Source organism: Rutilus rutilus (genome assembly GCF_951802725.1).
Source record: "Rutilus rutilus genome assembly, chromosome: 14".
Classification (NCBI taxonomy): domain Eukaryota; kingdom Metazoa; phylum Chordata; class Actinopteri; order Cypriniformes; family Leuciscidae; genus Rutilus; species Rutilus rutilus.
The window spans coordinates 25356573-25383751 of record NC_140219.1 but is presented as its reverse complement, the minus strand read 5'-3'; the positions used below and the strand labels follow the sequence as shown (position 1 = coordinate 25383751).

The window sequence follows — 27179 nt, the reverse complement described above, 5'->3', positions numbered from 1 at the left end:
CATCTTTACAAATGACAGTACTGATAACAGTCTTTCTTATTTGTTCATTATGTACACTGTGTACAATGATGATTGAAACTAATTGTTTAAACATAATAAAATTAACGAAACATCAAAAAAGTTAAGTTGGACCAACATAAGAACATTTTGTTTGACATATGTAATAAAGTTAAGTTTAACATACAAGAGTAAATTAATTTGACCTAAAAATATATGTTGACCCAACTAAACTGATTTATTTAGAATTAAATACCAAGTTCTGGCATGAAACTCTTGATGGCGCAGGCTATGATAGGTCCTTAACTCACCTGGTATCGATCACATCATTATTATCTACTGTACAGTGCAGCTGATGTGGCTTCAGAAACCCTCCACCTCCCCAGCTCCACCTGTATAGATCTGCTACAGGGGTTAAATCATGTATGGTACATGTACAACAGCAGCAGCATGTCTTACATGCTCACAGCAATGTCTGTGAATGTATTGGCAGTGGCAAGCCTCTGTACTTGCTCTGCAGCGTAGAAGATCTATTCCACCGAGAACAAATACATTAACATTGCCATATCCATTACAATGCCAATCTCTCCCAGAGGTGTCATGACAGAACTGAATTAAATTGCGTGTAAAAACGTTCATCAATATTAAATTAAGGGTAATGAATTCATTTTTTGAGTGTAATTTAAGTACTTAAAGTCTAAACCTACTGTGATGAGGCTGATATTATGTAATGTAGCACAATCTGTAACCACATATTTATGATTGGTGATAATAGTTTAAGAATTTAACTATTGACAACCTATACTTACCCATTAAAACTATTCAAAACCATATTTGTTGACTGCTAAATATTGGGGGATGCATTATTATGCATTATTGTACATTATCACCAGCAAAAATTCTTCAGTAAGTAAGTAAGTGACCAAAAAAAAGATAAAATCTTGAATGTTTCAGCACAATGGCAGTTTTCAGGCCATGATCCCCATGAATCACTCCATAAACGTCTCGTGTATTTACAACATACTTAGAAAATATATAATGTAATTTATTCATTTGGTTAATTCTGGTTTTCCCATACAGAAGTTTGTCATCACATTAAAAAAACATACAGATGTGCGCTTCCATTCTGGACGACCCATCAATGCTTAGCTTATTGTGTTCATTTCACCGGGTCTTTGAACAGAAGCCGAAATCACCTCTGAGTCTCTGAGCCCTTTTGATCAAAAACATTTTAGTAGCTCGTCCAGTAGATGTTAGCCATTGAAGTCTGAGTAAGTCTTAAGAACACAGGCTAAAACAATAAAAACATTAAGGCATGAAATGGTTACCTTTCCCTTGTGAGTCTCATAAAAATCCCTTATTCGGTGCTCATTTGATTCGTCCATGTATTGTAAATATGCTTCCTTCAAAAGCCATTCCTGGCATGTAGTAAAACTTCCTTAAACATTTCCCGTCACGTCCTTACAAGAATAATAAAAAAAATCTGTTTCCTTGACCATCACTCAAATTCCAGCAGAGTAGTTTCCCATTGGTTTGTGCTGATGAAGGGAGGGGCCACAGGTGGAGGGGGCGGAGCATCTGCTTCATAACTCGAAGAGAGGATGTAAAAGGAGAGGAGGAAGTGATCAGCTATAATAAAGGAGAGTTTGTGAGCAGCCACAAAGGAGATGTCCTGATGGAGAGGTTATCACAGAACCTGTGTGAGGATGATGATGATGATGATGATGAGCACAACAGCACCAATCACACCCAGTATGATCATCTTCTACAAAAGACGAAACAAACACAATCCATTAATCCAACAGCAGCAAACATCGAATAACTTCAACCCATCAAGCCCTACAGAACCGTAACACACAGAGAACATAGAAATAAACACTACAACCAAACCAACAGATGCCCAAAAACACCGAACAAAGCATGCTTGACATCCCAGAGGAAGACGAGAGAAGATCAACTAAAATCCAGGTCACAAGAGCTTCATATCTGCATAATGAACCAGCACCAACACCATTCCCAGCTCCAACACCTTACACACGTTCCTCTGAAATTTACTCACCAGAGACTTTATCTCAGACCTACAGATAAACCCACAATCAAGGCAATAATTGCCAAAATCGTCACAACCACAGACACTATAATGATTGTTTTCTGTGAAGAAAAAAAAACAACAGATGCACACAACTGTTAGCATCTACTTTAACATTTGCGTAACAATTAAACGACTCATTCAGACATAAACTGACACAGATCCACTGACATTCATTTCAGGACTGCATTCATTGAATAGACAATGTCTAGAAAACTGGCATTGAAGAAAGAAAGAAAGAAAGAAAGAAAGAAAGAAAGAAAGAAAGAAAGAAAGAACACTTTTGTGTTGTTTGTTGTACTTTTGTCTTTGATTTTGTCTATGCTGTTTGTTTTCTCTATTACTATACATTTAAAAAGGGACAGTTTACCCATTTTTTTTTATTCTGTGACCAATAACTCACCCTGTATGACTTACTTTCTTATGTGGAACATAAATAATTCTTTGTCTATACAATGGAAGTCAATGGGGTCCAAAGTTGTTTGGATCCCAACCTTCTTACAAAAACATCTTCCTTTTTGTTTAACAGAAGAAAGAAAGTCATACAGGTTTGAAACGACACGAGGGTGAGAAAATTATGACGGAAAATTCATTTTTGGGTGGAGTGTCCCTTTAAAATAAATGTAAAAATCTTGAAGAGCACAAAAAAAACCTCTTAAAAAACAATTAAGAGAGGTATTTTCAGCAGGTTTTTATATTTTATATACATGTACAGATGAATCATTCACTGTAAGGACTGTGGATTAAGCAAATGGTCTTAGTTTAGATTTCATGTTGAACTTAATGAATTTCCTGATCCTGTTCTCCCTTCCCCACATCATTTTCTGTATTTTCTATACTATCTGTATCAATAAAAGTGGCAAAAAAGGCCAAAATTGGCATGCTAACACATGGAGCCACGGTAAGCTCTCGCTCACGCCACAAGATGCCGTTTGTCCTCCCGTTTCAACACAGTTCTTCTCAACTGTATGAATGTGTTTGTAATATGTCAAATATTTAGTTGCCAACTAGCCATTAATATGAAATGTAAAATGACGACGTAGCTTAATGTTCATTTCATTACCTGAAATACGCTGAAATCCTGTAATAGGAAGTTTCAGGGCGTATCAGGATTAGTATTAATCACTGAGTTTGTTTGTGTGAGTCTGTGTGTGACGTCATAGGGCTTGGACACAGTACGGAGACTCTTTAGGGAAGGGTGGAACAGAGGGACGGGACGGGCTGATAATCATCATGAACTCACACGCCGAGCCTCCTGCTGATATTTAGCAGCTTTTTTAGTGTCAGCAACCGCCCGCTCCACAAAGCCAACTGACTGGTCCATGTTGTTCTCAATCCTGTCAATCATACCACCCTACAATGGATTTCAGGTGAAGAAGAGAGAAGGAAAGAGGAAAAGAAGAGGAAATAGAGGGGGGAGAGAGAGAGAGAGAGAGAGAGAGAGAGGTGGGGGGCAAAAAAGGAGGAGAAAAGAAACAGCAGAAACCAGCGACTGTTATTGTAAGGTGAGCTTGAGCGGCAGGTGAGGTCCGTACCTTCCTGGATTTACTCTGATACTTGACTGCTTTCTTAGTTTCAGCCTTTGCAGCTTCAACGTGATCGACTGCTTTACCCACATTCACTTCAATGTTATCAACCATGTTGCCCTGAAACATAAGGGGGAAAAAAAACAATGAAAACACATACAGGGTGTCTTTCACACATAAATGTGAAGACTGGGGCTACTTGACACACAGGGAAGTTATTTCCTATCTTAGACTTAAACAGTCAATGTGTTTAATGAACTGTAACGTATTTCCTGTACAATGATGTAGAAATGTTCAATATATTTGTTGGTTTTATAGAAATTGGTTTTCAAAAACAAGCCCACCCTGATTCACTGGAGTAAAAAGTGTGACAACTAGCCCCGGTCTCCCCTATAGAACAGGGACTTGAATCAAATGGATTAATTAGAGAAATACCACAATCTTACCTTTCAGTTATCCTCCATAGCAAGCAGTTAAGCAAAATAATGGTGGATTGGTCAAAATAGTATATTATAAATATATATAGTATAGGCTCCAAAACCTTGTGAACTGCAAAGGTCTACATAGACAGCTGCCTTCTTCAGTCACCAAAAATTTCGTCAAAAAATCCGGAAAAAAAGTGTCACTGCAGCAATAACAGTTTTCAACATTGATAATAAGAAATGTTTCAAGTCTGTTCGCGTCCTTGGACTCCTTGGAATTATACGTTTATATGGCAATGCTATCAAAGCCAAAATGAATCTGCAGCAGTCAGGTGGTACAAGTCAGAGGTCTCCGAAAATACAGAGATTTAAAAAGTAATATACTTAAATATGCTATAAATAATTGGATATTTAGCATTTTACTTGATTCTGCCCTCCATTTCTTTCTTAAATGACAAATGCAATGCTGCATTACATGTCGACTGAATTGAGGTATCTTATATAATTATGAAGTATAGATTTGCTGCCAACTGTTCACCTTTAGTGTTTCTATGGCCCTGTTTACACCTGGTATTAAGATGCATTCTGGTCGATCGGATCACAAGTGGCCGACGCTAAATACAGGTGTAAACGGGGTCTAAAATGTTTTGAGCTTGTCCACTTTCAACCACTTCCAGAGGTAGTCGAAGACTCATTAGATTGGATTGCTTTCGTAGTGTAAACGCTCATGTGGTCGAATGAGTTCAAAAGAGCTCTCCGCCTACAGACCTAATGTGCAAACATTAGTGGGAATCATGCTAGCCAGACGGGATTTAAACTGTCGGCTGAAGAGCCAAGCTTGGTTTGAAGATGAAAAACATACCAAGCACAATGTTCTCTCACCATTCCTGATTTCTAACACACACTCACAGTGTTCGGCTGGTCTTGCGGCTATCAGAGAAGAAACGAAAGCTGATGTTCTCCGTGTGTTTGTAAATTTAAATTGCGCGAGCTTATTTTGTCCATAAGATCGGAAGATCTGAAAAAGTCCATACATTTACCCGCCCATAGACCAGAAGTGGCTGAAAGTGGATTAAAACACCAGGTGTAAATGTGTATATGTGTCCCTTTGTCTACTTGTGATCCGACTGACCAAAACACATCTTATTACCAGGTGTAAACAGGGCTTATGATGCTTAAAATGTTGTCTAGATAAGCAGCTCGCAGGGTTTTGACATTAATTTCTTCTAAACAAATCTTGAAGGTGTAATGGGTGAATAAAGTTTGTGACCAAATTAAATAAAGCAAAAATGAATGAGAGGAAAACAGGCAGTAAGGGAAATTAAAAGGTATGAACAAAGAGGAGTTAAGAACACTCACATGTGAAAGAAGGGGCTGATGGGAAGTCACTCCGACCTGTTGCAAATGGCTTAGCAACCAAGAGACCAAACCAACAGAACGAGTTTGAACAAAGAGGAAGAGAGGAAAGGATGCTACAGACCAGACATAGAGAAGCAGAGAAAGAGAAGGAAATACATGACAATGAGGGGAAAGTTAGAAAACAATGACAGTGTGAAAGGATGGAGAAAATATTGGACAGATGCGTGCGATGAAAGTGTGTGTGTACCTGGCTCTCCACCAGCATGGCGATGTCCACAAACATGTCATGCAGTTCCTTTATGCTGCTCTCCAGACGCACAATGTCTTTGTGACGCGCTTCGATCTCGCTCAGCGCTTGTTTAGAGATCCCTGAATCCACGATCTACAACACAAACAGCAGTTTTATCAGGATGTAGTTTGAAAAGATTTTGGGATTACTTGGTCTTGGTCTCAAAATATTATGGTCAGGTTATGGTCTAAGACAAGGGTCTCAAATTATCAGTAGACTAGTGGTGTTCGCCATCAGAGACCGGTTAAACAGTTACAACATGTACTGTACCTCAGATGTAACAGTGTTAAGAGAACAATGCTTTAAAAGCAACATGTTACACTGTTCTTTCTAATAAAAAGTAACCATTGTTACTTTATATGAAAAGTATTGCGTTTGCATTACATTTGCATTATAAAGTATGTGGGTGGGCTACTTCTGCATTGATGCTATGAGATAAGGATGTATTTACACAGCAACCACAATCACAGGAAATAATGAATTACTCAAATGTTACATTTGTGACAAAAGATTGCTAGATGTGCTGATTAGGCCGGCCAGAGTCAACGCATTTTAATGAAGTTATTTTGTTGTTGTATTAGAGGTGGTCAATACGAACAAAATATATATATTTTTTGCCACAAATTCGATAACGTCAAGATTTTGAAAATAATTATAATTAAATTATGTATACATTTTAATAATATTTTTTCATTTTAAATTTTAAATATTATTAAAAATCAAATTTCAGGATTACAGATTTTTTTTTTATATATATATAAAATTATATATATATATATATATATAAATAAAATTATTATTATTATTTTTTAAATTGTATTATATATATATATATCTATTCATTATAAAATTGATGTATTCATTACAAAAAATATGTAATTAATTTACATCCAGGTCTAGAAATCACACTTTTAAATCCAAGCTGCCTCATATATCCATGTTTTCCAAGGCTTTGTGGGAATCCTGGTTTCTCTTCAACTTTTATTCAAATTATTAATGGGATATATATAGCCTAGAAAGCACGCAAAGACAGTTCCCTTTATATCACTAAATCACTCTGCTGTCACTCATCTCAGTTCGCGATCTCACAAAGCTGGGTTATAATCACTGAAGTTATCTACACTGCACAATGAATCTCTTATGTAATAGTGTCTACACTTTGTTAATGAGAGGACTTCTCGTTTAAGAAAAGAAAGCACCCCCATAGAGCCGGGCCTGACTGTATAATTCGCTCTTCCTCTTCTTCTTCTGAATCAGTTTCTGGTTCAAACATACATGGCTGAAGTACACCACTATTTCCACTTGTCACTGTGTACAGTTTCCTACAGTAAAGTTGAGCGAGTTGATCAGGTAGTCCGAGCTGGCGTGAGTGAGTGGAGGCGGGGATCATTTACATATTCATGGTCCTGCTGCGTATACTAAATTAAGCAAAGGTGTAGAGTTACAATAAGACTATTTTAAGACATGAAGAAATTATTTTCACGGGAAAAAAAACATTTTGAATATCAAAGATGAGTTTTAAGGGATGAAATGATTGACAGCAGGGGGGACTTTAAATCATTTTAAGTCATCTAGAGTTCCCCTAGTGGGTATTTTCCCCAGTCTCATAATTGAGAACCACTGCTTTAGAATATGGATGACGTGGGAAAACGGTTTGAATTGTTGGTCTTGACTCCAGCTCGGCCCCACACGCACACGCACACATGAAGACACGCATTACCCCTGCAGTGAAAACGGCTGCGTTTCCTCCTTCCAGCATCTCCTCCAGCTCCTCATCAGTAGTGGCTTTACCAGCTAGAGCCAGAAGCAGAACAAAAGCAAGTCAAAGACAGAAAAGAGGAATAGCACAGTGTCAGTTTGACACGCTTCAACCGCAAGCCTGAGAGAGAAACGTGTTGTGCGTTGCACACTGTGAGGGTGAGGTGATGTTCAATAAGGTCTCATGCACTGGTGTTTAGTCAGGAGTGAGAGTGCGGGCGACACTTACTGATCTCTAATTGTCTCTGAATGCGACCTTTGCTTTTCTCTCTGAAGTCCACCTGAGCTTCATTGTATTTGGTCATCACATCAACAAACTTCCTGGAAAGAACAGCGTGCTGGCGGGGCAACATGAGAGCAGAGTTAATAGAGCGTGTGTATTTGTGTGTGTTATGCGAGAGGGATGTTGACTCACCTGTGATTTGCGTATTCTCATGTCGGCTGATACTCTTTCTGCTTCTTCTGCCTCGAGATTCCTTTCAATGGCTGTACGGACACATTCACACAGCGCAGGGTTACAACAGTTAACTTCAACTAAAGCCATAAAAAAACATGTTCAGTACTTTAAATTAAATAGACGTCAAGTAAATAAAATAAAACGGAAAAATTCTCAAATAAAAGCGAATCCAGATATTAAATAAAACTATATTAGTATCTCAATGATACTGAAATAAGGGTAAACTTTGCATCAAAGGTGGCTAAATGGCTCACATCATTCTGGGTCAGGTGTGTTTGAAAAGACAAACCTTTTTATGCGTGTCCTAATTCTTTGCCCTAATGGGAAAAGCACAAAAAAAAGCCAGCACACATGTACGGACACTTACTCTTGAGTTTGTTTCGAGCATTGTTGGCCATTTTCTTGATGTCGTTAGTAAGCGCCTCCAAATCATCCTGTGTCTCTGTTCACAGAGAACAAAAAAACTGAAGTTAAGGTATAAGAATGGAGAGATGAAAGGAGATTAAAACAGCACTGGTTTGTGTATGTTCTGTCATTGTTAAACACTCCCATAGGAATATTTTATTGCTCAGAGGTTCCTCTTTCACAGCTTTGGAGACTTAATGGAGTTATGTTTCATATCCGGCTCAGAAAGAGAATTGAAAGAATTTAATGTTATAGAAGTCTCTTACGGTCATCAAGACTGCATTTATTTGATCAACAATGTGTACAATGTGTAAATACAATTTAAAATAAAGGTTTTATATTTAAATATATTTTAAAATGTAATTTATTCCAGTGATGCAAAGCTGAATTTTCAGCATCATTACTCCAATCTTCAGTGTCACATGATCCTTCAGAAATCATTCTGATATGATGATTTTATCCTCTAGAAACATTTATTATTATCATCAATGTTGAAAACAGTTGTGCTGCTTCATATTTTGGGGAAACGGTGATACATTTTTTCAGGATTATTTGATGAATAGAAAGTTCAAAAGAACAGCATTTCTTTTAAATAGAAATCTTTTGTAACATTATAAATGTCTTACTGTCACTTTTGATCAGTTCAGTAGATCTCGAGCAGAGCTTTTCACTCCCATCTGTGCGTTTATGGGATTGCGCTCTCACGATAATTTGCCCTGTTTAGTCAATCTGGCCCTTAAAGGTCCCATATTGTACACCTTTCTGAAGTTTTATTTTAGGTTTTGATGTCCTTAAGAATGTATATTTGCGGTATAAGTACCAAAAACCATCTCAATATATTTGTACAGCTTTCTCAGGAGCTCTGCCAAGAATAGGTCGAATTTGGCCTGTCTACTTAATATTCATGAGCCTCTCTTCTGATTGGCCTGTTGTTTTCTGAGTGACCCACCATTGGTGGTGGGTGACTGAGTCACAACGGCTCGCGAAAAGGCACAGCTACTTTATGCAGGCTGTGTGCGTTTGTCTGTGGATCGACTGTTTTGAAACTTATATGGTAGTTTCATAGCCCCTAGACCTCTGTTATCATGATAAAAGCCAGGAAATTTCAGTTTTGACAATATGGGACCTTTAATATTCATCAAAAAGAACCTCACTGACTGTAAACATTTGAATGGCAGTGTATCAAGTTTCTCTCAAATGTTTCTTCAAAACCCCATTAAATTTGACTAATTTATTTCTCAATATTAATTTCTCAATATTGTATTGTTCATTGTTAATTCATTTTAATTCATAATACAACTTATTATCTAAGATAATGTAATATACAACTTGAAATGTATTAGCAGTACATAAAAAAATGAACATTAAGCAATATTTACAAATGGTGTAAAATATTATAAGTGTTGACTATTGCATTAAATAATGTTAATGTATGAAATAATTCCATCGTTCTTAAGACAGCTTAAAATGTTTGGAGTATCTAAAGTTACATTTTTACACAGCTGTGACTGAAAGTGTACTGACTTCCTCAATTACGGAGTGGTTTGGCAGCTCCACTGTTCAGCACAGAAGTCAGATCTGTAATATAGTGCGGTCTGCCTCAAAAAATTATAGTTTAAGATCTTCCCACTATTGATGACCTTTATACGTTTGCAGAGGAAAGAACTAACAATTCTCAGAGATCCGACTCATCGGGCCGGGCACCTCTTAACCGCTCGACCTTCAGACAGACAATAAAAACTAGATCCAAGCGTTTTTTGAACAGCACTTATTGTAGGATTGTTCATGCTCTTAATTCCTCTGGGATTTATGTATCTGTATTTTATTTCTTGTAATTGATAGGATATGTAAGTATGTATGTGTGCACCCTATTGCTATTGCAGAGTATATTGCTGTGTCCTAATTTGCCTACTTATACAATGCCCTCTTGTGTACTGTTTTTGTGAAGAAAAAGTACATACTTTTGAGTGTGTAGGCAAGCTTTGGGACATACTACTTTGCCATGATTGTGCCTTTAACAGTCCGGACTCTCTGTCGCTTAGTTAAGTGCATCCTGTCACCGTTTAAACTGACCTGTCAATCATCTTGTCACAGATAAAATACTCTACATTCAATTGAATTGAATTTCCCTGCATTTCCGAGAGAAATACAGTAACATGTCTCTTTCATGCGGAGACTCTACTTGTGTTTGCAATTTGCATAATGACGAAGTTAATGACCAAACGGATCTTTACAAAAGTTCACAATGCTGTCTTCGGATAACATGTGGATAACATTGAATAAATATCTTTTCATCAGGTAAGATACTGATTATTAATCACTCAAACCTCTTTATCTACACCTCTCTACTTAACCGTCGGACTCGCACATCCGCCATGTTTGTAGTTTTTTAACGTTTGTAGTTCCAATCGAATCCTCGTCCAAAGCGCAATGGGTTGTGGGTAATATTAGCCGTTAGATCCACAGATCTGCACTTCAGATTCTAGCCGGAAAAAGTAGACCATCCGGGTATCTTTGGAAAACCCAATTTCAACATACTACGATTTGGGACACACTAATTCTAATTACGAATGCTATTTAGGACGGAGAGTATGCGAATTGGGACGCAGCATACGTCACCTGTTACTCAGCGGGTGCCAGTCAGTGGAAAACAGTGTTGAACTGGGTCATAATGAGTGAACATGTGAATGTGTCTTACTCTGGTCTGATGTTGGTGCAGAAAGAATAACTGAGAAAAGTTTCTTCACTTCGGTCACATTCTCATCAATCTTGTCAATGCTGTTCCTGATGTCTTCAATCTGAAACAAAGAAACAAGGTCACCTAAAATGCACAAACCACAATGACACACATTCATGCAAAGCACATCAGAAGTATTTACACAAACAGGACTGTAAAATATACAGAAGGACGTGCCTGGCCGAAGAACTCATCCATAAAAGCAGCATTGTCCACAGCGATCTCAACGTCCTCGTCATCATGATCGCATGTCTGAAAGGTAAAGACGTAAGGAAATGTCAGTTGTGTTTTTAATGATCTCATGCTGTCTTTTTACACACCCTTATATTGTTATGGCTGGTAAGTAACTCACTGTCACTAATTCACTGTCTAGAAACTAAATTACAATTTAGTACAAATTTGGAAAGATATTTAAACTATCGATTGCATATCTAGTGGAGTAACCCCTGAAAATGACCGGCCATTTCCTGGCTTGGGAATTACTGAGCCAATAACAATAACTGATAATCAAGAGCTTGCTGTGGCTGATAACCAAAATATATATGTTTGCATTTTAAACCTTTCAAATGGAGCAGGTAGCAGATAAGCAAATGTATTCAATCAAAACCACTACCCTGACACAAAACAGAGTGTAACGCTAAAAGTTAAAAAACGTATGATCTAGACTTTATTCTGCTTTAAGGCAGTGTGGTCAAGTCTTAAAGTCAGCATGAAATGGAAGTTGCGATAGTGTTTTTAAAGTTGCTTTTTAATGTTTTCCTTTTCTTCAGTGTGTAATGTATGTGTTTCTGCATGTATACAAACTGCAAAGTTACAAAGCTCATAGTCTCACACAAAGCGATTTATTATATCTAAAGGCCGAGACACACCAAGCCGACGGTCGGGCTAGTTTTTGCACACGTCGGCTCTCGTCGGGTTCACGTTGGCGGCAGTTTGGTCTGTCCCAGGCTTTAACAGAGAAACCTGATCCAGACTTGCCGAAAACGCCTCGATCGAAGTCCAAATATTACTTCCTCAAAACGTCCATGTCACAAATGTGAAATATTAGCATAATGCCTGCCCAAATGCATATGCAAAGAAACGCTGTTCCTAAACAGTACAACAATAAAATTGAGCTTATTCTCAAGAACCTGGAAAGGTACAACATCGGCTATATACAAAGAAGACTACTTACTTACTACTAAGTCATGCTTGATCATCCACATTTGCACGATCTGACTTCGGCTCGAAATGATACGGTAAAACCAATAATGTTATTAACTGTGTGTTCACAATTGCTGTAGAAGCCTTGCAAGCTGAAGCTCGCGATTATGTTAAGGGGCGTTACATTTCTGACACACTTTGGACAGCGTCAAAGGTTTCTATTTACAACGTGTTTTTGCACATACTTGTTGACAATGTCCAAACAAAAGTGTTTCAATTAGAATACATATAGTTCGTGCAGGCGGCAAGTAACTTGAAACTATTTCATGGTAATCTATTTAAATGTGTTTTTAAAGGTAAAGTGCATCTCATTCCTTAGCCTTACCCTGGAGTTGGTTCACCCTCAATAATCGAAATAATGAACTTTTAAAACAGCTTCATATGGAGATCGACTACTTTTGACTGATACAATTCCAGCCACCGGAAACACTAACTGATAAGGTGAGTCGAACAAAACCTTTCTTTTTAGTAATCTTTGTGTACACAAACAACGTAGTCAATGCTCGAGTTCATGTGTAGAGCCTCTGGTGATACTTCAAGCACAGTTTTATATTGTGTCGAGCCTCCTTAGTGTTTTAAAAATAGCGATTTTGATGCTATCATAGAAGTGCCCCATGCACTCCCATTCAAAAGGCATTTTGACCTAAAACGAAAATACGGTCAATCTTAAAAGTGGCGTTTCCATTCTAATTATGCTTGTAAACGAAAGTTTGACTCGGGTAGATTAACAAAAAGAGCCTAGGTTCAATTTTGGCGAGAGTTTACCCTTTAAATTGATCATGTCACATGAACATCCGGTGTTACAGGCCTCTGCTGACAAGGCACAATGTAAACTGCCCTGAAACAGTTGCTTTAGCAAACAAATCTAGACTTTTATTGCATGTAAAGTCTTCCTAAATGGACAACACGGCTCTCTATAAAATCCTTACAAAAGTAAGTAGGGTAAAGTGTGATTTTGTTAGCAGCAATCAATGTTAGCAGCAATGTTACAGCTGACTTGCACAGCACTTTATAGGGACAGAAAGGTGTGTCTTGTGATGTTTTATGAGGAGCATGTGGAGACTAGTACTGTTTTCTATTTTAATAATAGCTTTACTGTCAAATGACGCAATTAAACAAATTAACACCGTCATAGAACAGCGCTTCGTGCATGATAACATTATAGCTCAAATGTCAAAAGACACGAGGGTTAAAGTCTGAGTGAAATCACACCTTCTTTATGACACTACTCAAGGATTTCTCTACAGTCATCAAGCTTGTGGCTTCGTCACTTCACCACAGAGAAACCCAACACACACACACACACACACACACACACACACACACACACACACACACACACACACACACACACACACACACACACACATCTTTGTATCTCTGTAAAACCCTATATGAAGCTCAAACACTTTGACTCATTCAGCATTTCTGAGGAATCAAATTACACATGTAACTTTTTACAAAAATTGTACCACGGTAACCACGGTAACTACCAAAATATAAGTAGTTATATTTTCTTCAGTAAAATTGTCATTAATATACTAAGTTTTGCTGCATACTTTGTCATTTGATATAATTTTATAAAAACATACATACACCACTTGTCAAACAATTGGGTAAAAGACATTTATAATGTTATAAGCGTTTTCTATTTCAAATAAATGCTGTTATTTTGATCTTTCTGTTCATCAAAGAATCCCGAAGAAATACAACACGGTTTTCACAAAAATATTAAGCAGCACAGCTGTTTTCAACATTGATAATTATAAGATTCTGAAGGATCATGTGTCTGAAGACTGGAGTAATGATGCTGAAAATTCAGCTTTGATCAAGGGAATAAATTATATTTTAAAATATATTAAAATAGAAAACAGTTATTTTAATGTGTAATAATATTTCACAGTATTACTGTTATTTACAATATATTTGATCAAATAAATGCAGTGCTGGTGTAGGTGGAAAATATCAAGTTACCACAGTATTATTGCAGTAAAAACCAGATTTTTACATTTTCTGAAGAATACACATACGGATATATGCTAGATATTTTATTCATTTATTTGTATCATTCGATAATGGATATTTAATTGTTCTTGCTCATTTTCCTTATAACATAGTTTAACGCTCACTTAAAGGTAATCTTTAAAAAAGCTAATAATTTAATAACACTGATATCATTTTGAAACATCCAACTGAATAATATTTTTGGACATTATAATTTGTCAGGCAACAGGTGAGGTATTTAACACACTAAAATAACTCAAAAACACAAGAATAAGCAGAAGATTAAACTCGGGGCTTAAATACACAGAGAGAGTAATCAACTGAACAGAAACAGGTGCGTGGAACTAATTAACAACCAAGGAGACTAACTGGAACATAGTCAGGAAAAAAAAACGGACCAGTACACAGTGAAACCGAAACCAAAACTGAACATACACATTACAATAATGTTGTGTTTATAATGCTATAATGTTATACTGAATATTATAATGTTGTAATGAGTAAATTCACATCTATAAAATATCACAAATTACTGAGTTTAGTTTTTAGAGTTAGAATCCTAATTTTAATATTGGCCATAACAGTGTTGGAGAAAGTTACTTTTAAAAGTAATGCATTACAATATTGCGTTACTCCCTTTAAAAGTAACCAGGGCTTGACATTAACTTTTTTTGCTCACCAGCCACTGTGGCTAGTGGTTTTCCAAAGTTACTAGCCACTCAGCATTTTCACTAGGAACAATTTTGACACCAATACCATGGAAAAAACTGCCATATAGATATTTTTTATGTTATCTTATAATTTGGCAGCAGGTTTATTAGGCTGCTGTCACTTTAAGACCTGACGCACTGATCCATTATACTGTTACACATGCGTTTTCTTTCTCGAAAACGTTTGCGCAAATATATTTGTGTTCTCTTGAAAAACGTCCTGTTTAATGTCCCACTGGTTTCAGACAGCTCCGTACGTTAACAATGGAGCAGTTTATAGAGTTTGAACTTAGACTCAAATGTAAAGAAATGGAGTCAGCGCTTAACTCAAGGAGTTCATTTAAGTTGGCAATATATTCACAGATTTGAACTTCCCGGATCAATAACTCGTGAGCTAAACGTTGTTAAAACACAAATGACTCCTATAACGAGCTATGACCCAATTTCCCTCAAAACGAGCTTTTTGAATTGAATCATTCATGCTGATGACACGAACATTGCAGAATGACTAACGGAGTTTAATACTTAGGGTTAGATGATTGTTAGACTGATCCTTAATCATTAGATCAACATAGATACCTGTATTAATGATGGTATGGTGGAAAATATGTTTACAATAGTACATTTTTATAAGAGCCCATCAGCCAACACTTACAAATAATTCAGTGGATTAGTAAATAATTAACTTTATTAATTTAATAAAATCTCTGAATATCATTTACTTGATTGTTTGAGTTAAACATACCAAAATAATTGACTAAAAAGTAAATTTGGTCTCAAATTTTGTTATATTTAAAAAAAGAATTCACTAAAAGATTTTAGCATTTGACTAACCAATTATTTATTTATAATACACTTAATATATTTGTGAAATTTCTATCAAAATATTTGAGAATGGAGAATTAAACTGATCTGTTTCAAGAACCACAAATATTACTTAATTCAAATCAATATTATTAATATATTTAACACACTCAATTAACTCAATGCACCCCTCCCCCACCCTCTGACGTCAACGGTTGAGTGAGCGCGGGCTGTTTGAATTCTCTCCAGTCCAGAACAGTTCTCTCTTCTCTTCTCATCGGCGCGCAATTGGTGCATAAAATCATTACTGTGCTTTAATTCATTTTATTTAATTCAAAACAACATACTGGGACGCAATGGGAGTCACCTAAACGAGAGTCACGCCTGTCTTTTCGCGTGACTGAAATGTCTGATGCCTTGCATAAAACACACGACTTTATTCCTAAAGATAATAAATAGAATTATTTTGGATGATACAATGTTCTCAGAACTGTGCACTGTTTGTTTATTGGCAGGTTATCCAATAGCGCAGCATCTTTCGGCTATGAGTGAAACGCGGGATAGCGGATTAAAGTTCACCCGCAGAGCGTGAGTCCATCTCCGGCACGGGAACCAGCGATGATCCGGTGGAAATGGGATAACAGACCCGGTTGATTACACTAGAATTACTTTGTTTTTACTTCTAATATGTTTGTTATATGAGTTTAAATGTAGGAAATGTTGTATATATATGTTAAAACAGTAAAAAACATGCTGTATTGCTGTAGGCTATTCATCGACAATAAAGGCCAATGTCATGTATAAAACATTACCTGTGGTTGTGTGTATTTTACAAAGGTTTACAGGAAATTAAAGGTACAATATGCAAGATTTTCTGCCGCTAGAGGGCGCTACATTCCAAACAACAACAACGACGGCGTAGCTTGATGACGATGTGAAGGAGCGTGGAATGATGGGAACTGTTGTTTTCAACTCCACCGTGGATGTAAATCAGTCAGACGGGAATCGAAAAATCGTGTTCATGGATGAGGTAAAGTTCTATTTTTATAAATGTTGCGTTTAATGACATGCTTTTATTTAATTAAAATGAATTAACCGCAAGAAAAGTAAGGTTTAATACTAAATTGGTTAACATAGATGTTACTGTATTTGTCGAATTCATTGTTGTGATAACGCGGCGCAGTTTTACGTGTTCTAAACAATTGTTGTAAAAGTACATTCGAACATACCCACATCATTTGCCAAAATACTGATTAATCTTTATGTATAACACATGCTATATGTAACGAAGTTCAGGTGTTACGGGAAGGAGGAGGCGGGAACCGGCGAACATTCATGACACGTTTTAATGATAAAAATAAAACAAATACAAAACGAAAGTAAAAGACAGCAGCCCCTCACGGACGACTGCTGTCACAATAAAACAAAACACAAGTTCAGGCCTGTCCTCTCTCGCTCTTCACTGTCGTCGTATGCTTCCGCTCCTCCGTTAGAGATACGAGACCGGTGCGTCGCGCAGGTGTCGATCATCAGTAATCACGCCACCGGCCTCGTGCCGCTCTCTCACGGCCGTCGGCCTCGTCCTGCTCGCCACACTATATTTATTTACATGGCCATAAACACCAGATGTGATAAACAATGTCAATAAACTAAACACAAACCTAACGCAATAATACCCGTACGTTGACGTTTACGTTTATGGACGTCTTTGTCGACAGAACCAGCTGCAATCGGTAAAGAATAATTGTGTTCCCTAACGACTGCACGAAACAAGCTTACGTTTGTTGCTTGATAGACGCTACAACTACAACTTCCGCATTTGTCCAGGACTCCAGGCAGTACGAGCGGAAACCGAGGGTAACGCGGATATGACGCCATTGACTGGCGACTCCCAGCTCACCCCTGCTCTAACGCCCCGTTTCCTTGGTTAGAATCACAATTTTCTCACGATTTAAAAATAGTTGGAAACATTTGGGAAATTGTAAGTGATCAACTTAACAAAATATATAACACTGGCCTTGTGATTTTGGGATATTTTAATGCAAAAATCGTACATACTGTACCTTTAAGTTACTATTACACATTCTATAAAAGTTAATCCTTTAAATCTTCGCCTATCGGGCTTATGCTACTCTGAATAATGCCTGAACTTCGTATTTTGAGCACTTCTTGCGTTGTTTTTTGCCTCTTCACAATGACTCGCTTAATTTAGTCCTAATTTGTAAGTCGCTTTGGACAAAAACGGCTGCTAAATGACTAAATGTAAATGTAATATTACTCATAAATAAAAACAGTTAATATTATTCATAAATATTGGGGGGTTTTTTTATGTTTTCCTCAATTATTTCAACTCAATTTTATTTGTTAATGTACCAAATGCAGTTACTCAGATCTACTTTTTTTTTTTTTTACCTACATTTACTATACTATGTATATGTAATTGATTTTATCAATATTTTATCAATATTTATTTTTAAATGTAAAAATGTTTCACCAAAAAGCCTGAGTAAATCATAGTAAAAGTTTTTAGAGTGAAGGGCTAACAAAAAGGCAGTACTATGAAAACAAGCACTTACTGAGAGGTTGTACTAGAGAATTTCAGAGACAAACTATTCCTGTTACAAAATGTAATATTACCTATCCTGCTGACAAAGACATCTGCTCTTTTTTCAAGTTTACTTGTAGTATAAACAATGTGTTGCCAACCCAACGGGTTTTTGTGAAGGTCAAAGATACACTCACACACACACGAATGCAGTGTGCTGGAAAAGCTTTGAACTGAGGTAGAGAGATAAGCCTACAAGACACTTCCTGCAGAGGGAACATGAGAGAGAGAGAGTGAGTGTGTGTCTTAAAGTATAGTGAGTTAACGGTGTACCCTGAGAGTAAAGTCTGTAATATTAGTGTTTTTCACTCATCACCCTGCTAACACTTACAGAAGAAGGCCGATTGGAGTTGCTAAAAAAAAAAAAAAAAAAAAAAAAAAAGGGTCACACTAACACAATGTTCCCGCTCAGCTGTTTAATGTCCTACAGTTCCTTTTGTGCTCCAAGAACACCAGTGTGTGTGCGCGTGCGTGTGTGTGTATGTACACTTAGCCTTTAATACTCTTACATGCACACAAAGAAGAAAATAGCCACACCAAGTTAAACATTACAGTGAAACACAGATAGAAAAAAACATTTGGTTTAGACTAGAGGTTAGAATGATAAATATTTTTTTCTCAACAGGATTTCCTTTAGCACAGAGGGTCACACGCAGACGAGTCCCAAGAAACTGTTTGCTAAGATAAGCTTCATTAATACTACAGCTCAGACCTAGGGTTAAAGATTTAAACAGACCCCTAACCCTAAGAATTAGCCTAAAGTTAAAGGGATAGTTCACCCAAATATGAAAATTCTGCATTTGCCCATAAGACTTTCTTTCATCGTCGGAACAATCTTTTTGATGAAATCTGAGAGCTTTCTGTCCCTCCATTGACAGCTACGCAACTACCACTTTGACGCTTCAAAAAGTTCAAAAAGAGATCGTAAAACTATATGAATTGAGCGGTTTAGTCCAAATTTTCTGAAAAGACAGATTTAATTTAAGGCTTTTATTCACGTTTAAACAAGCTCAAGCTCAAACCTGATTGAAGAATGAGCCTCACTGGTTCTTGAGGAAGCTCAAACGTGCTGCGTAACACGAGAATGAACCTTCATTGGTTCTCGCACGTCAAGCGAACGTGCTTGAGCTTCCGTTTACCACAACTGAAGTGTGAGGTCATGAATGTTAATATGTGAATAAAAGCCTAAATTCAATCTGTTCATCATGATGGCGTCTCTTTAGAAAATTTGGACTAAACCGCTCACTTCAAATGGATTATTTTTACGAACTTTTTGAAGCGTCAAAGTTGCGTAGCTGTCAATGGAGGGATGAAAAGCTCCTAGTTTTCATTAAAAAGAATCTTCATTTGTGTTCTGAAGATGAACAAAAGTCTTACGGAAACAACATGAGGGTGAGAAATTAATGACAGAATTTTAGTTTTTGGGTGAAATATGCCTTCTAATATTAATATTTCAGTGTAATATTATTGCTATTTAGTAGTATTTGCAAATTTATTGCAGGCAGATTGTATGTTTTATAATATACAAAAGCCTATTATTTGTATTACAAAAAAATATATATGTATAAAATTAATATTGTGGCCATTTTGATTTTTTGTATTAGCTAATTTTGGAATTTTTGTTTCGTTTTTCTAGTTTTAGTTTTAATTTCACTTAACGGAAAAGTTATTTCATTTTCTTTAGTAATTATAACACTGATCAGAATATCGACTAAAGCATGGGCACTTTTGACTTGGACTAGTAAGTAACCCTGCCATAACCCCCTAGCAACCCCATAGCAACCATCCAAAACACCTTAGATACAGCATAGCAACATGCTTAAAGCACTTAGAACACTCTAGCAACCGTATAGCAACACACTGGTAACCAACCATCTCAGCATTTTGTCAGTTTTGCATGAGAAATCAGAAAGTGTAAAAAAAAATCGTATTTATTATTATATAATTTTACCTTAAAGAAAATAAACCAGTAACAGCCGAGTATAAAAAAACCTGAGCGAGTGAGATTGTCTGTATGCAAACCAGCACGGAAACAAAACTATGACTAATGTAAATAAGGTTCGGCCATAAGCACACACGCACACAAGTTCCTCTTGCCAGCCAGGCTGCTTCAGGTACCAGAGTCAACAAAACAAATATTTGACTGAGGCAGAGTTGCCACAGAAACAAATCCTCACCTCTGACCCTGCCCATAGGATCTGACATCCCAACAAACTCAATAACCTCCGCCGCCAACAGTACTCTGATATACTATATTTATTATCAAAAAAATTATAAATTTTAAATTATAAATTATTTTTATTTTATAAATTATAAAAGTTAGTGCCATGGGACCTATCTTCAATATAGTACATCTTAGAGCTGCATGATTCTGGATAAATTGAGAATCACCATTTTTTTTGTTTAAAATGGAGATCACGATTCGCCCACAATTCTGAATAGACAACTAATCAAAAGTCTATTTAATTTAAATTTAAATTAATTTAATGAATGATTCAATGACTCACTCATAAATACTTCACTTGCTTCATTACTAGATGAATCTCTTGAACGAACGATTCAATGGCGAACACATTTTTATCAGTCACTTGTTGCCATCTACTGGTGTAACGATGTAACTGATACAATCTTTATGTGAAGAGTCAAGTTACTTTCAAAAGGTGATTTACTCTATTTCGATCACTTCTGTAGACATCAGTGTTTATATCCAAACTATAAACTTTTACCCCAGTGATAATATGAATTATTCTAAGACAGAAATAATGATACCATGCCGTTTCATACCCATGATAACTGCTCTCTCTGGGTCAGCGGCAGCGCAAACACAGATCTGAATCTTCGCTGTGATCGATCGAAGATTTAGTGACATAGACGAATTGTTGACATTTAGGAATGAGATTGGGTTGGTGTTTAAATCGGGATCGCAACCTTTTTACGATTGATCATGCAGAAACCATAATAGTAGGTATGAATGAGGAATTGTCCGTGAATTTTGTTTTGCACAATATTTTTGTGGCTTGATATAAACTGGTTCATTAAAATCGCAAACAATGATGATATTGCAAAATGCCTTATTTATGATGAGAATGTAAGGTAATGGATTGTAAATATGCACTTGAACATAGGGCTGCACAATTAATCGAATTTCTAATCGCGATTACGATTATGGATGCCACGATTACGTAATCGTTCAAAGCCGCGATTACAAAAAAAAAAAAAAAATCCACTCTGCGTGCATTTAGAGCATGTTATAAGAGGCGAATAACAACTACTTCATAAAACCCAGTACAATAGGAACTACCAGGCAGCGACGTATGTGTACGCTGAAATAAAAAGTCTTTCACCTCAGAAAAACGGACGTTCCTGTCATGTCAGCCGTTATAGGCTACTGTGTTCGTAATGCACACTCTTCAATTGCACGCGCAAATGCGGCGGCGGCGCGCGCTGTGTATAAAGTGCACAGGAAACTACGAGCATGCAACGTTGTTACGTTGTAAATTAGTAAGTCACGAAATAAAAGTAAAATACCAATAAATCACGTTACTGGTACGTTGTGTGTTAGCTGAGGAGGATTTGCATGCAGGGATGATTTTCATTCTATTCACCAGGAGCAGTTTCCATGTTTCATTAACAGTTCTTGTTAATATTGTGTATTCACCATGGTAACTGTCGTTTCAATATTAACCCCAAAATGCCACTTTATTTTCACTTTGTGTTATTTTTTACATTTTTTAATGACTCTGGTGGCTCATACCAATATTAACAAAAGCTAGTTTGGGACTGCTATTTATTAGCTTTAGCATCTATGCCTAATGTTTATTTCTTAGTAGTCTTTACTATTAGTCATATTCTTACAATTTATGTGTATGTTAAGTAAAGGGGGTACAGTGTGTGTGTTCACAATTTTTAAGTAAACATGTATAATAATATGTCTGTCTGTCTATATATATATATATATATATATATATATATATATATATATATATTCAATGTAAATTGTGATAATCGTAATTAATAATCGCAATTACAATTTCAAGGGAATAATCGGCAATTATGATTTTTGTCATAATCGTGCAGCCCTACTTGAACATATAACAAATTTATACGAAGAATTACCTCCTTTAAATTAATGTAACATTTATTGTATATCTATGTTTATATAAGTAGGATTCTGTGATTTTAAATGAACTGGTTGCTTGGAATTGTATGGCACACGAAAACGTTTTGCACAAAGCACTTTGTTGCATTCTTTTACTTTTTTGGTGGCTTCAATGGAATAAAATGTATGTCAAATTTTGCTTAGGTTTTGGTGTGCAGATCATATTTCTCTTCTTTCTTTCAGGGCTCGACAATAAGGACTGCCTGATGGCCCGGGACCAGCGTGAAAGACGCTCGGGACAGTTGATGAAATTGTCACGTGCCCTATCATCACGAAGAAAACCTTGCAAGCTGTTTCGTGCACACACACACACACACACACACACACACACACACACACACAGAGAGAGCCGAGTCGTCTGAGTACTGAGTTCTCTTTCGAGTCTTCTTGCATTGGATTAAAAAATACACACAACAAAAGTATGTCAAAATGCCCATCTTGGCAAGTATTAACATAAATGTCGGTTATGTCTTAAGTGAATGTAAACGGATGAGAAAGAAAACGCATGAGTCAAAGCCATTGTTTTTCAACGGCTTTGGCATGCGTAACAGTATATTGGATCTGTGCATTTGATCTTAAAGGGACAGCAGCCAAATATTCCTGCTGCCGTAAATCAAGTTTTTAATGTTGTTTACTGTATGTTTATGTGGTATTTTTAATATGCTTCAAGACAAACCATGTGCAGATTCATAAGTCAACACCACTGCTGAGTATTTTCTCCTAAAAACTGCAGTGAACCAAAGACAGTCTCAAAAACACGGTTTGAAATCGCTGGTGTTTCTTACGTCACAAACTACCTTATAACCAATCACATCATGTGCTGCCGGGCTTTAGCATATCATTAACTGATGCAAAGCAGGGGAGTCTCAAGAGAAGCCAGGTTAGGCCTGTATGTTTCTGTTGATATGAAAAATTAGGTACATTTAGCCAATGTTGTAAAGAGTGATACCATTGTGCAGCGTTTACTAACTTGAGTAAAGTTGACTGAGTGGATCTCTGAGCTGGCGTGAGTGAGTAGAGGCGGGGCTAATTAGTATATTTATGGTTCTATGTATATTTAATAAAGCAAGGGTCTAGAGTAACATTCAAGCTATTTTAAGGCATGAATTAAAAAACAAATCATAGGAACAAACATATAAATATGCAATTTTGGTGATCAAAGATGAGTTTTAAGGAATACAATTATTGACTACAGGGAGACTTTAAACAAACGACAAAAGACTTGCTCTTGAAAACAATGCTCTTGAATAAATTACTTTTGTAGCTTTAACTAGGATTAATCCATATTCATACAGTGAAGATGCAGTGTTTACATTTAATTATGCAATGTCTGTGCCTGAATACTATTAGACTTACCTGGAAACACTTCAGAAATAAAACACTGTTTATTTCATTTGTATCTTTGCTCTGTTGTGTTTAATTAAAATGTTGCTTGTAATTTGTTCTTTTTTTTTTTTTACTGAAGTCTCGCTTGTCCTCAATAATGTAACTTTGAACTTTAAATTAGTTAGGCTAGTATTTACTGTGGTATGGAAATTGGAATCAATCAAGAATTGTGAAATCCTCAAAAAATCCTTGTCACTGAGCTTGTCATTGCATTTGGATCGACACACCTAGATATATAAACTAGTTTATTTACATTTTTGTATATTTTGGTGATTGGCGCAACACTGTTTATCGCATTGCTGGTACATACATAAAACATGGTAGTATTGGGTAATATGTCTGAAAAACATGGTACATGTAATAAAATGGCAGTAGGCCTACAATGATACGCTTATTTAAACACATTGCATATGTCCAAAAACTATAGTATCAGGGTACACGTCCAAAAAACACTTTTTGGTTAGTGTGGCTACAGAATGGAAGGCAAATTCGGTCTATTTTCATTTTTCAATAAGTATTTGAAGATCAGCATCATCTCTCCCAACCCATCCCCCATCTTCCCAAAGGCCCGTGACCTCCTCCATGAATCAGGTGACCACATCAGCTGTCCAACACTGTCTTCGCTATATATCTAATATGACTTTTGCTGCCTTTGGTGAGCACTTTTTGGAAAATTCATTCACACACTCTTATTATAGACGCCTTTAACTTCTGTATTATTCCTTGGTGTAACATTAAGTACAAAAGTTACTAATGTTCCTTTTTGATACTGTGATCATCTTCTGACAGTCCTACTGAATCTGACATTGAGGTTTAAGACAAACTCCATTACGTAATGTCATTCCTATACACTTGTAGAGCAGTTGAATACAAGAGTTAACTTCACAATCACATGAAGAAATATAAGCACACGCTTACCGCTTTTAGTTGATCCAGTCGGTCCTTCATCTTTCAATATGTTGTTTAACACTATCTAAACAATCAAATAAATAAATAATAAATAGGTCAAAGTCAAATTAGACAGAAGAGTGAGCTGTAACAGTGCTTAGCGGATCGTGAAGTCTGAATGTTTCCTCCTGAACTCCGCGTATTCCTGCTCCTCTCTTGTTATTCCACCAAAGGTCCATGCAATATGGCTGCTCTTCTCCAAACCAGTAGTTTTTTTCCCCTCTAAATCTATCCGCTCAGAGGATTAAAACAACAGTTGTGTTCAGTCTGCTTAATCTGTCTTCCTCCCTCTCCCTCTCTTTTCTCGTTATAATCGGTCTGAGAGAGTTGTCGACTCACGCATGCTCTCTGTGTGTCTCGCTCTCACCTACATCACTGGCCGTGGTCACGCCCTGTATGCGCGCTCCTGCGGCCACCTGTGTGTGTGTGTGTGTGTGTGTGTGCTCAAAAACAAGTACTATCTTCAAGTTCTAATAAATATTCAATTTGTTGATAACTATTCATTTGATGCTAAAAACTAAGATCAAGTATGTGTTTCGATGTTCTTGTAGTGCAAGAAAATCGATGTTGTAATCGATCTTGTTTTATATGGCATGCATATTTTTGTGTCCAAGTACTTTATTTCCTTTTTAAATAATTTGGTAAATTCATGACATATTCATTTATTAAAACCTATTTAGTCTGAATTCATTTATAGGCTATACATATTGTTTTGTGTTTTGTTTCCTTAAACCCCCATGTCATGTGGTGCAACTGTCCGAACATATGAACTGACTAAGAAAACTATTTAAAAGGTGTCTTAATAATAAAAATGTATTTTATGTTTACAACCTTTCATGTAAACACATTTTATAGATATCAGTAGTTTTAAAGCTGTTGAGATAATTGAAAAACTTTTGTCCGGGAATTTGTATGTTTTCAAATGTCAGGGTGGCACGATGGCAAACATGGCTCTTTTATTATGAATTGACAAGGTAATAACAGCAAACATGATAATGCGTCATCCAGAGGAGCCCAACTGATCCTTGCGGCAGTAAAAAGGTTTGTTGATCTCTCTCATATACTGGTAAAACCTGCTAATTTTCCATGTCAGGTGGTACTACTGCAATTTATACATACAACTATTTGGTTGTACCGCCTGACATAAAAACAGTCCAAAAATGAATTTAAACATGTTGAAATGTTATTTAACAACTGAAACTAGTTTAAAAACATGCTTTACATCAGTTTTGAAGCTTTATTTGTCAGTGACCCAAATATAGACACCAGCTATTCCAATATTGACCAATCTGTGTCATTTCTACTGAATCCATTATATCACATTGCTTTTTTGAGTATTGAAGGGCACAGATTCCACGTTTCGTGATAACTGATGGATATGTTCGATAATATCTATAAAAAAAATCACAGACCTTGAAAGGAGGTGATTACTAATGTATCCCATCTCTGTTTTCTGCTCATCTCAGAAGACTTGATCTTGTCATCTAACCATTACAGTTAGACAATTTCATAATTTTGATACAATTATTTTAGTAGCTAAATATGTGTATTCATTAACTAATTTGAATTAGGCCTACATAATATTCTTTTTTCCCACATTTTCTGCACTGTTGCAGATTTTGTTTTTTAAATAAATGTTTGTCTGATTAATTTTTAAGTTTAACTAGCCTAAATGTATTTATTGCATTTTCAGATTAGGCACTTTTTCCTTTGAACAGTTTTCGAGTGTTAAACAAAAATTATTTTCATACCCCATTTAGTAGCTTCGGTATTGTAATAGTGACTAATATATTTAAATCTAAATGTATTTAATCTACTGGTAAGTATTCATGCTAGTAAAGCCTTTTTTCAAGATTTACATTTCAGTAAAATTCCATCAAATTGAATCGGATAATCCCTACATATTATGAATTAAGAATTTTAAATTAGTAAAAAAAAAAAAAAAAACTAGAGCTTAATAAAACATTTTGAATAAATCTTAAAACATATTTATATAATAAAATATATTATTTATAACAGATTTTCATTTTTTCTTTCTTTTTTAATTTATGAATACGAATCACATAAACTGAATGGTCCATTCCCCTATTCCATTGAGATACACAATGTTTTATTAAGCTCTAGTTTTTTTTTTTTTTTACTCATCTAAAATTCTTAATTCATAATATGAATAATATGTAAGGATTGTTCAATTCAATTTGATGAAATTGTACTATTACTGAAATGCGTAAATCAAAAAAAAAAAAAAGGCTTATTTTTATGAACTAATCTAATTGTTTAAAAAAAAATGACTGTGTTTCAGATATTAACTATGTGCTTCT

The 27179-nt window shown here is 36.1% G+C and overlaps 1 protein-coding gene across 5 annotated transcripts in view; it reads right to left on the bottom strand.

Moving 5' to 3' along the window:
* Positions 1-25256, bottom strand: part of stx3b (syntaxin 3b) — a 30557-nt gene extending 5301 nt beyond the window's left edge. Inside the window, exons 1-11 of one of the 5 annotated variants that reach the window (XM_084430350.1) lie at positions 24829-25227; positions 11217-11291; positions 11001-11100; positions 8265-8339; positions 7856-7926; positions 7670-7778; positions 7403-7476; positions 5641-5775; positions 3622-3732; positions 2057-2148; positions 1022-1762 (exon numbers count right to left, since the gene is read on the bottom strand). In XM_084430350.1, the coding sequence (XP_084286476.1) occupies positions 2065-2148; positions 3622-3732; positions 5641-5775; positions 7403-7476; positions 7670-7778; positions 7856-7926; positions 8265-8339; positions 11001-11100; positions 11217-11291; positions 24829-24858 (864 nt within the window). In that variant the 5' untranslated portion in view covers positions 24859-25227 and the 3' untranslated portion in view covers positions 1022-1762; positions 2057-2064. Of the gene's footprint in view, positions 1-1021; positions 1763-2056; positions 2149-3329; positions 3441-3621; positions 3733-5323; positions 5507-5640; positions 5776-7402; positions 7477-7669; positions 7779-7855; positions 7927-8264; positions 8340-11000; positions 11101-11216; positions 11292-24828 lie in introns of those variants that run through there. The other 4 variants (XR_014629817.1, XM_084430351.1, XM_084430352.1 and 1 more) reach the window with 4 other exon arrangements.
* Positions 25257-27179: the final 1923 nt, after the last annotated feature.